This window comes from Melanostigma gelatinosum (assembly GCF_949748355.1).
Source record: "Melanostigma gelatinosum genome assembly, chromosome: 11".
NCBI classification, from domain to species: domain Eukaryota; kingdom Metazoa; phylum Chordata; class Actinopteri; order Perciformes; family Zoarcidae; genus Melanostigma; species Melanostigma gelatinosum.
In genome coordinates, this window is record NC_136644.1 from 4185676 (window position 1) to 4197738 (window position 12063).

The 12063-nt window shown below is 45.6% G+C and overlaps 1 protein-coding gene and 1 pseudogene across 2 annotated transcripts; one reads left to right on the forward strand and one right to left on the reverse strand.

Moving 5' to 3' along the window:
* Positions 1-1183: 1183 nt before the first annotated feature.
* Positions 1184-2824, reverse strand: LOC306784377 (transmembrane protein 186-like; annotated as a pseudogene). Its single transcript has 2 exons — positions 2720-2824; positions 1184-1965 (listed from the first exon to the last, which is right to left on the reverse strand). The product of its transcript is annotated as a transmembrane protein 186-like (transcript).
* Positions 2825-4863: 2039 nt separating this feature from the next.
* On the forward strand, positions 4864-7815 carry LOC306784908 (glycerophosphodiester phosphodiesterase 1-like). Its single transcript, XM_079279102.1, has 6 exons — positions 4864-5176; positions 5675-5850; positions 6361-6466; positions 6879-6971; positions 7097-7308; positions 7434-7815. Exons 1-6 carry the CDS (start codon positions 4919-4921, stop codon positions 7579-7581), a joined length of 993 nt encoding a protein of 330 aa, XP_079135228.1. The 5' UTR covers positions 4864-4918; the 3' UTR covers positions 7582-7815.
* The last annotated feature ends 4248 nt before the right edge of the window (positions 7816-12063 follow it).

Here is a 12063-nt window from a genome sequence, read left to right on the forward strand (position 1 = left end):
GAATTTAGAAACAATGTGACTTTAATTGTTTTCGTAGTGTCGAGTGATAACCACAATCAATTCATTGCAAAAAAGTACAGCGCTAAACTAAAACGGCTACCAGGGAAGGATCTATCTAAACTGCACATTAAAGTAGTTAAGATTAGCACAGACTGAAGCATCTACAGCAGTAGAATGCAAGATGTACATGAATGCAGCATTAATAATAATCCAAAAAACATCATCTGAAAGTAAAACACATATATCGGCAAAGCTTGCAGCTGCAAGGGAGCATGACGAATCCTGGAAATCCTCCATCATCAAATCTGCCTCGTATTTTTTAGCAATGTCTTCAACAGAAAGATGAATGTTTGACCACTTGCCATCTATAAAAAGGGTTGCAGGGTATCGATAATAAAATCAATTTATTCATCATAACTTCGACAACAACAAAAAACATTTACAACTGGAAAATGAATGTTACGGTAACATTCTAATTGCGCTAAAGGTAATTCGTTGTCGGCAGGATTCGAACCTGCGCGGGGAGACCCCAATGGATTTCTAGTCCATCGCCTTAACCACTCGGCCACGACAACTAACTATAAAACCTAAGTTATCAAAACTGCTCTACTAAAACGATGACCCACTACTTAAAGATCTTTAGAGAGATCATCTTGTATCCAAATGGATCATGAAACTGTTTGTTTTTATTTTCGTCTTTGTAAAAGCTATTACATGACACAAAAAGCACGTATATAAGTGTGAATATCCAGTATAAATCTTCTCTGTGACGTTATTACCAAATGCCCCATTCTACATGTAATGTAGATCAGTCTCTGTTCACACCTGAATCACGAACAGTGTTTGAAATAAATGTGCTTCATTACTTACCTTGAAATAGTTATTTTAAGATGCAACACTAATATTTCTGTTTGTAGAACATTCGGACAACCTCACTTTTACCAAGACTTTGACTTTATTTGACTTTTTTTCCCCCTCTACACATTAACACCGTTACAGACCAAAGTACTCAGAGTACTCTTAACACATTACTGCCAACAGTCACTTAGCAGTCAGGCCTGCAAATATGTATCTGTACTTTCCAACCACAAGCTTCATTAAGTAATGAATTAGCTCGTTATTCATGGTTGACGACTGCTAACATATCTCAGCCAAAGTTTACACTGGCGACAGTCTTCTGCATAATCTTATTCTTCACCGAGAACAGATCCTTCTCATTATAACAAGTTATACTGTATTTTTAGGATGATTCACTGTTGACTATTATTGTCCCAATCTGTACAATTTAAACAAACTATCATTTTTAAGTTCCAAACACCTTCTCGAAAGCCTGTTTGTCCACCACACACGTCCAAAATGAGTGGCGAAATAGAGCGTCTGTGGACTGCTGAATCTCTTAAATTTCACTATTGTCTCGTTTACGGAGTCGCCTGTGTCCCCAATGGTCATAACATCCGACACAGGCAGGTAGATATCATGGCGCCTGCCCCAGAAGGTGAGGTGGGACACTTTGAGGGTGGTCTGGGACGGGTCCAGGTACATCATCCCCACAATCCTCCTGAAGAAGTGACTGGCAGTGTACAGCATGACAGCAGCAAACAGAGCTAAACCCGTTGCATAGCTGACAAGAGAGAGGGGGACGTCTCCCTGGAGGTAGAGGATGTACACTGGGGGCAAGATGACCCCAGTGATTGCAGTTTGGAGCAGTTTCAGCCTGGACACAGCTCTGAGGAGCTTAATGTGCGGCAGGGTGTAAATCATCGTGTACTTGTTTGCGGAAGAGTCTGAGTATCCGACCAGGGCTGTGATTTTAGGTATAAGTGGTCCGCGGAAGCTCTGCTGGATGGGTGTCTGACCTGGTGAATGAAGCTGCACACCATGCGTTATCCGACCTGTAAGTCGACATGATCCTCTGGAACAGGACAGGATGTTTGAAGTAAACCTGCGCAGCAGCACTGACCTCATCTGTTGAAAAATAACAGATGCATTTGACACTTAAGAGCCAAAACGAGTCGTACATTAATTGATTCAAAAAATTGTATACATCTATATCATTTTTTAAGCAAAAATGCAACACATCACTGGTTTCAGAATGACAAATGTGAACAAAAACAATGCAAGCAATGATTGGCATTGTTTGTTTTTTTCATATATTCTGGCATATTTTATTGATCAAACAATTAATATTCAGCAGATTAATTGATAGTGAAAATAAGTTGCAACCTTGCACATAATTGTACAAAGTAATGCAACACAAATATAACTCACCAGCTAACAGTTGAGAGAACAAAATACAAACATTAGTAACAGGGCTATTTGATTGCATTTCATTATACAGGTGTTCCTGTTACTTTGGCCACCCTAATGAGCGTCATCATTGTGCTGCGGTTGCAGTTTTGTGCCGGTGTATCGCGACTTTCCAAATCCGGTATGCGAGTTTAACTTAATTTACAGTCATCTGTACGCGGTGTTTGAGCTCATATGTTGAACTCACAGGCTGTATGGATGCACAGACAGGTCTCAAATCGACTTGACATGAGATTAATAACGATATATGATGCAAATATAAGACGGACAACAGAGCGTTTATTAAAGGATTTATTGACGTAAGTATTTTTGAACAAGCATCGACACCTACCACCAACTTTGTCATTCATTTTCCTGATCTCTTGCAAAACAATGAAAGTAATATAAGACGTTATGAGAGAAAGAGGCTCACCATGACCGACGATGGGCTTAATGGAAGAGAAGGAAACATAGAAACGCGATTCTTCTTTTAAGACATTGGAGATATACCAAATGCAAACTGTAAGCTAACGTTACGGAAACACTCTGACCCGGATGTACTCAATAGGCGTTTTTGTGTTTTGTGTGCCCTCTTACGGGTAAATTGTAAACTATCACTTCAGAGTAAAATACATTTAATAGAGATCTTAAGAATCCGAAAACTGTCAATTCTGCTTTAATAGTAACGCAGTTTGCGGAAGAGACACGTAACTTGCGGCAGAGTTGTCATATCCGCTTTAACGTGAACGCGGTGTTCCCGTTTCTCGCGTATCGTTACTGACAGACCAGTTGCAGGGTTTCTCCCGGTGCTATCGTTACGTGTTTTATTCATCCGTTTGAGTAACCGACGTGTTCACTCTAGCAAGGCGGAGCATGACCTTATCTCACTGTGGTCAACTCAGCAGACACTTCAATTGTAGTGCACCTATGGAGTGGTCTCACCTACGTCACGATCTCCTTAGTTACGAGGTCGGTCGGCCATGTTGGAGTACATACAGATCCTACATGGCGGCGAGTAAACAAGGAAGTGCGGCGAAAATACAATACTTTGAATCACTGGATAGTGCATCAAAGGTTCGCTACCTGGCCAAATTGAAGGTTATTGGTAACTTGGATCCCTATACGATGAGTGCAGATCGTTTCAGTGCCGATCCTACTTATCTTCCATCGGTAAACTACGCCAACATCTACACGTATCTCGTGAACACCCCCAGTCCTTACACAAAAGACGAGTTGGAGTGCTATAAAGGGCTCGACGCTTATAATCAGTTTGTCAGTGGATGGGTCCGAGACGTCAAAGCAACGGTCGTCGACAATTCTCATCTCGTCATTGGGAGGGTAAATATATACAGATCTGGTCAGATATTTAGCAATATTCAATGTTTACTCAGCGCAAACAGACACGTGTGTTTGTTTACATTGTACATGCACGTAATTGTGTGCGTGTGTGTAGGAATTCACTTTAAACTAACCCCTAACTTCATCCCCCCCACACACATATATATATATATTTATATATATATGATCTGACGTTAAACTCATATCAAGCAATGCTGAGGCTGCATCTCTGTGTTTCGCCTGTTGTACACGCTCGACGCGTCTCTGGCACCGACTGCTGTCACGGGCCGATGAAGCTTCGGTAACCTTCTCATGCCCAAGTTTAATTTATATTTCCTTTATTAAATACTGTTCACAAACGAATTTGTAAATAAAATCACTGACCACTTATAAAGTGATCCGCACATACTCTAGTGTACGCCAAATTCCATTCCTTTATATCTCGAGATGCGTGACAGCCATTTCTCGCGACGTCGCTTGGATAGCTCCTTCGTGTCATTTCCTTGATGTGTAATGCCCGCTGGCAAACGAAAGAATGATTTCTTGTCTATCAGCTCTGCTGCCACAACCAAAGACAGCACAAAAGTTCACCATGATCGATAGGTTATGCGACTCAGCCGTGCATGCCAGTGGCTTTGTGTGTACTCCAACATGGCCGACAGCTAAACTGTGACGTCACACGAGACCACTGCTGAAATACACGGTAAACTCATTCAAAAGGCACAGATCGGGAGCGAGCGAAGGACTTTGCAAAGTTAGCGGAAAGATTAACGTGAGACAACTTCCGGTTTTCTACAGACTAACATCCGGTTTTCAGAATGAGATGCCAACAAAGTAGACCTATTGCATAATGAAATGAGATGAAATTAATGATATTCACATCAAGTATAAAACATGCTGCATCCTGCATTTCCTGAGTTAAAGGGAAAATACACCTAAATTGTGCGTAAAGTGTCTTTATTCTTTGATTTGAGGGTTGCTGGAAGTTAATAATACCTGACTGATGGGTCAATTAAGATATTTTACGATGCAACTGTGAACTGAATTTGTATCTTCAAATGGCACATTTTGTAAATGTTTAAGGTGCTACGCCAAACCCGTGAACCATTTCATGAATCAGTCACGTGGTATGGCTTCGAACGAGGCTTCGAACGAGGCTTCGAACGAGACTTCGAACGAGACTTCGAACCGCGCGTGGCAACAGTCGTCCTGGACTACTCAACACAAGCTACGAAGCCTCGACACGAAAGGTCGCATTACTACACTCGAGTCAGAAAGACGAAAGAGAACAACAATGCTGCAGCTAGGAAAATACGTAACCCTATACTTGGTCGCCTTCGTGCTGGTCCTGCTGGGGACCCTCAGCCCGGTGTGGGCAACTGCCCTCACCGCCTCGCTCTACCTCTTTATGACCATGTTCAGCTTCGCCCAGGTACCAACCAGCCGAGCCCTGCAGATGCTGCACCCGCTGGGCTCCGGCAATGTGTCGGTGGTCGCTCACCGGTGCGGTGGGCACGACGCCCCGGAGAACACAATCGTAGCCATCCAGGAGGTAAGAGAAGTGTGGAAGAGATTTGGGTGTCCTACCGTGTGTTTATTAGTGGTGACTAAAACATTTAAAAAGGAATAACTTGAATCGAATCATTCTATACACTGTAGCTTATTTACATTGTATAGAGAATGTAAATAAGTTACATTCTAATAGAATGTAAAGACGTCACATTCTAATATAATGTAAAGACGTCACATTCTAATATAATGTAAATAAGTTACATTCTAACAGAATTGTCTTTTGAACAGTTTCAAGTAATGACTGTTAATTAAATATCACTTTACATATCAACATGTTGAATTTGTGTTTACCCAGTTGTCCCCATTAAATTAGGAAAAGTCATTCAATATTAAACCAAAAATATGATTTCTCATTTATTTCGAGACCTTAAACGTCCTCTGGGGTCAAAAATGACCCCAGGACAACACCAGGGTTAAAAGAATAAACTTCATAATTCTCAAAATTCTGACCCCTTTGCTTTTACGTGTTCTTCTCTAGTCCAGTAAGAATGGGGCGACAGGCGTGGAGATGGACCTGGAGTTCTCGGCAGACGGTGTCCCAATGCTAATGCATGATGATACTGTGGACCGGACCACCAACGGGTCGGGAGCAATCAGCCAGATGAGACTGGCCGATTTGGTTAAACTGGACGCAGCGGCTAAACATCGACTCAGGTAAGACAGTTATCAGAAAAATATAGCTTGGGATTCACAGAACAAGCATGCAGACATTTAACTTTTCATGTCATTTTTGCAGCTGATGCTTTTAGATTTAAGATTATACCGTCACCGGTTTTTGCAGGCAGTCATGTTGTTTCGATAAGAAGCTGCATGCAATCTATTAATCATTGTTTTGTCGGGTGCATTGCATCATAATCCACGTCCAGAAAAGTTAAGTGTCGTGTTTCCCATGTAAACGGTGCATCTGTTTGAAAAGCACTGGCACATTTGGCGACTGTGGCTAAGTGGTTAGCAGGGCCGCCTTTCAATCAGCGGTTCAAACCCCGGCTCCGGCTCTGCTAGTCGCATGTCGATGTGTCCTTGAGCAAGACACTTAACCCCAAAATCGCTCCCGTAGCTGTGCCTACGGTGTAGAAATGTGATAGACTCTGAATTGTAAGTCGCTTTGGATAAAAGCGTCTGCTAAATGACTGTAATGTAATGTAATGTGTCCTCGTTCACCAGGGACAAGTTTGCTGGAGAGAAGATACCAACTCTGGAGCAGGCGGTGGAGGAGTGCATCAAACTGCAGCACACCATCTACTTTGATGTCAAAGGTCATCCAGATGAGGTACAGCCAACAAAACAAACAAACAAGAGTTTGTTTGTTTGTTTGCATTCCGTCTGTCGTACGAGTTGATGCAATTGATTTGTGCCTAGTCAGCATTGCATAATGACGAGAACAAGATTATCGTGTTCCAAAGATAGTTTTTAGCTCTAATACACAGTGATCTTTAAGCAAATATTGAATAAATGGGCTTTCATTACTCAGCACATTTTAGGGGATTAAGGAAGGCAGAGCTGCATTTGTCGAGGTCCACAGCTGCTAGTTACCACCAACACACACACACACACACACACACACACACACAATGTGCACAGGAACACACACACACACACACACACAATGATCTAAAGCCTCAGACACAACTCTAAACAGTCGACTGTCCTACAATAACCGTGTGTTTCTCTTCACCTCCCAGGCCGCTGCAGCCCTAAAAGAACTGTATAAAAAGTATCCAGTCCTCTACAACACCAGCATCGTCTGCTCCTTTGAGCCAAAAGTCATCTACAGGGTAAGAGAGCGAGTGTCTGCTCAGCAGTAAACTGTAGCTGTCATGTATTGCACTGCTGTTGTGTTTATCATATTGCTGACATTCGCCGTCTTCTTATCTCTTGCTCTGTTGCACTTCCGGCCCAGATGAGGCAGAGCGACCCAGACGTGGTCACGGCATTGACCCACCGGCCGTGGAGCCTGAGTCGGTTCGGAGACGGTGCCGCTCGTTTCTCATCCCCATGGAAGCACCTTTGGATGACGCTCCTGGACGTGGCGTTGGACTGGGCGCACCATCACGTGCTGTGGAAGCTCTGTGGCATCTCAGCCTTCCTGATAGAGAAAACCTTTGTCTCGCCGTAAGTTTCCGCAGCCGAGACCAACCGTCACATTAACATTGCATTCTGTCATCGTAACTAGAAGACTGAGACTTACTAGAATGAGAGTAACTGTGTGTGTCTGTGTGTCTGTTTCCTGTCTGCAGGGACTATGCTCTGTACTGGGCACAGAGGGGGGTGGAGGTGGTTGCCTGGACCGTCAATACAAAAGTGGAGAAAGACTATATCCACTACGTGCTCCACGGCAACTATATCACAGACAGCCTGGTTGAGGACTGTGGCCCCAGCACTTGATGTGATATCAAGTGCCGTACTTTTCGGACTATAAGCCGCACCGGTATATAGGCCGCACCCGCAAATTTTTAGAAGAAAACTGAATTTTTCCGTAATAGGGCTGATGACGCTCCAATAACAGCTGATTCCTCCGCAGACTTTTACAGTGCAGTAAAAGTCTGCATTTCTGTGGAGGAATCAGCTGTTATTCTCCACGGCAACTATATCACAGACAGCCTGGTTGAGGACTGTGGCCCCAGCACTTGATGTGATATCAAGTGCCGTACTTTTCGGACTATAAGCCGCACCGGTATATAGGCCGCACCCGCAAATTTTTAGAAGAAAACTGAATTTTTCCGTAATAGGGCTGATGACGCTCCAATAACAGCTGATTCCTCCGCAGACTTTTACAGTGCAGTAAAAGTCTGCATTTCTGTGGAGGAATCAGCTGTTATTCTCCACGGCAACTATATCACAGACAGCCTGGTTGAGGACTGTGGCCCCAGCACTTGATGTGATATCAAGTGCCGTACTTTTCGGACTATAAGCCGCACCGGTATATAGGCCGCACCCGGAAATTTTTAGAAGAAAACTGAATTTTTCCGTAATAGGGCTGATGACGCTCCAATAACAGCTGATTCCTCCGCAGACTTTTACAGTGCAGTAAAAGTCTGCATTTCTGTGGAGGAATCAGCTGTTATTGGAGTGCTAGCGCTGTGACCAGGTCTGTCAAGGCTACATGATGTGGCGTGTTCAAGGACCCAAATACAGACTCAGGACAGCAGATTTATATTGACTAGCAGAGTGTGTTGACTCACTAGCTTCTAAGCTAATTTTAACATGACCGCCAATGGGGAAATGCTAACCGCAATTAGCATGCGCGATCTTTTCATGCTACATACAGACATACAGTATGACATACAGACATTCTTACATTACAGACTACGGTCTCTCAAGGCTACCAAACGGAAGAAGTAAAACGAAGCAGCATGTATAGAATCTAAAAGCAACGAGGCAGTACCGGTAACTGTTGTTGCTCATAGCATTAGCATTCACGGCTACGGTACATTTACGGCGCATAGCATTTACGGCTCATAGCATTAGCATTTACGGCTACCGTAACTGGCTTGGCCGCTTACCGTAATAGGGCTGGTGACACTCCAATAACAGCTGATTCCTCCGCAGACTTTTACAGTGCAGTAAAAGTCTGCATTTCTGTGGAGGAATCAGCTGTTATTGGAGTGCTAGCGCTGTGACCAGGTCTGTCAAGGCTACATGATGTGGCGTGTTCAAGGACCCAAATACAGACTCAGGACAGCAGATTTATATTGACTAGCAGAGTGTGTTGACTCGCTAGCTTCTAAGCTAATTTTAACATGACCGCCAATGGGGAAATGCTAACCGCAATTAGCATGCGCGATCTTTTCATGCTACATACAGACATACAGTATGACATACAGACATTCTTACATTACAGACTACGGTCTCTCAAGGCTACCAAACGGAAGAAGTAAAACGAAGCAGCATGTATAGAATCTAAAAGCAACGAGGCAGTACCGGTAACTGTTGTTGCTCATAGCATTAGCATTCACGGCTACGGTACATTTACGGCTCTATAGCATTTACGGCTCATAGCATTAGCATTTACGGCTACCGTAACTGGCTTGGCCGCTTACCGTAATAGGGCTGATGACACTCCAATAACAGCTGATTCCTCCGCAGACTTTTACAGTGCAGTAAAAGTCTGCATTTCTGTGGAGGAATCAGCTGTTATTGGAGTGCTAGCGCTGTGACCAGGTCTGTCAAGGCTACATGATGTGGCGTGTTCAAGGACCCAAATACAGACTCGGGACAACAGAGTTATATTGACTAGCAGAGTGTGTTGACTCGCTAGCTTCTAAGCTAATTTTAACATTACCGCCAATGGGGAAATGCTAACCGCAATTAGCATTAGCGATCTTTTCATGCTTCATACAGACATACAGTATGATATACAGACATACTGCATGACATACAGACATTCTTACATTACAGACTAAGGTCTCTCAAGGCTACCAAACGGAAGAAGTAAAACGAAGCAGTTGCTGGCCAGTTGCTGCTAGCACGACTAGCTGTTAGCCAAGCCAGTTAGAAGCATGTTAAAATGTTAAAAGCATCTTGCCGTTCAACCTTTTTTGTTAACAGTCTTAGTGAGAGGTAGGTCAAACGTCAAAGGTACTTCATCCATATTTATGTTAAATGTGTTGGCGGCGCAAAGCTACGAAAAAATCCGCATATAAGCCGCACCGGCGTATAAGCCGCAGTCTCAAAGCGCGGGGGGGAAAGTAGCGGCTTATAGTCCGAAAAGTACAGCAGAATCGCACCATAACATCCCCTTGCTCTCCTCCACCTTGGCTGCCACTGTCTCTGCCTCTGCCCCGATCTCGACTGCCTCCCCCACTGCCCTGGTCAAGTACTATAATACCCTGGTACACTGACCGACTTCGCCTCCTCAAAGCACAGGGCCGTCAACTGGAACGTCGTGCCACTTACTGTTCACCTGGATGCCTTCAAACTCCAACAACAACAATATAAAGATGCCCTGAACACAGCTCGCTCCTCTCACTACTCCATCATCCAATCTGGCTCCAACAACCCCAAAATTCTTTTGGGGTTGTTCCTCAAGCCCATGGACACCATCTCCACCTCCTTCAGTTCAATCACGGAAATGGATCACCTCCGCGGGATCAGGGTGGATGATACTAAATACTATCATGTGGTGGCGGCGTTGGATTCCTCCACTACTCGCCGGATGATGGGATTGCTGAGAGATCCACCTGCATTGGGGAAAACGCTCTCAAAACACAGCTGTTGCGCTTGTTTCAGCTATCTGACGAGGAGCGCGCAGATCGCCTGCTGTCACTCAACGGATTGGGGGACAGCGAACCTACTGAACTAATGGAGAATATGTTGGCACTGCTCGGTTCAGGTGACACCGCCTTTCTTTTTGTCCAACTGTTCCTACGGCAGCTCCCGACGCCGGTGCGCACGGCGTTGGCCACCTCGCCGTTTGTGCGCACCAAGGATTACCGTGGGCTGGCAGAGGAGGCAGACAGGATACTGCTGGCCTCTCGTCAATATGTGGCTGCGGTGTCAGACCCCGAGCAAACTGTTGCTGCTGTGTCGGGCCGGTCGTCCGAGCGCAGGGATCAGGCGCAAAGAGAGGACAGCGGGCTGTGTTATTATCATCGCCGTTTTGGCTCCAAAGCAAAGCGCTGTATTCCACCCTGTTGTTATGGCAACCAGGGAAACGCCAGAGCCGGCGCTCGTTAGCGGCTATGAGCGCTGGCGTCATCAATGAGCTGCTGTTTATTGAGGACACGTCTTCTGGTCGGCGTCTGCTGGTGGATTCGGGGGCACAGAGGAGCATCCTACCTGCATCGGCCGTGGACGCTTTGGGAAATGCACATGGACCACCGCTGGATGCGGCTAATGGGACTTCCATTCGTACATTTTGCACCAGGTATGTCAAGGTGTGTTTCAATGGACATCAGTTTGAGTGGGAATTTATTATTGCTTCAGTGTCGGTGCCTATACTGGGCGCGGATTTTCTGTGTGCCCACAGACTGTTAGTGGACGTTGCGAATCGTCGGCTGATTGACTCTGTGTCCTTTGACACATATCCGTGCACACTGGGGGGTCCAGGGCCGCCTGCCCTGGCCAATATGCTTGCCACCGGGGATGCGTACCAGCGTCTCCTCTCTGATTTCCCTGCCCTGACTGTCCCCGCCTTCTCTGCCGCTGTCGCCAAGCATGGTGTGGAACACTACATCACAACTGTTGGGCCGCCAGTTTTTGCACGAGCACGCCGCCTGGACGCTGTTAAACTGGCAATAGCCAAGGAGGAGTTCTCCACAATAGAGCGGCTTGGCATTGTGCGCCGTTCTAATAGTCCCTGGGCATCTCCTCTCCACATGGTCCCCAAGGCGGACGGTAAGTGGCGCCCGTGTGGTGATTTCCGGCGCTTAAATAATATTACCACGCCTGACCGGTACCCGGTTCCACACATCCAGGATTTTTCTGTCCACCTGGCGGGAGCCACTATCTATTCTAAAAATAGATTTGGTGCGTGGCTACCACCAGGTGCCGGTCCACCCACTCGATATTCCCAAGACCGCCGTTATCACCCCGTTTGGGCTGTTTGAATTCCTGCGGATGCCATTTGGCCTTAAAGGGGCAGCACAGACTTTTCAGCGGCTTATGGATTCCGTTCTGCGGGGTATGTCGTTTTTGTTCGTTTATCTGGATGACATCCTCGTAGCCAGCACATCGGCAGAGGAGCATCGGAGACATCTCCAGCAATTATTCGAGCGGCTCAACGAGCATGGATTAATTGTGAACCCGGCCAAATGTCAGTTTGGCCTGCCGGCAATGGATTTCCTGGGACATCGTGTCTCCCCCCAGGGGGCTGTTCCTCTACCCGCCAAGGTGGAGGCTATTGTTGTTTTCCCCCGCCCCCTCACC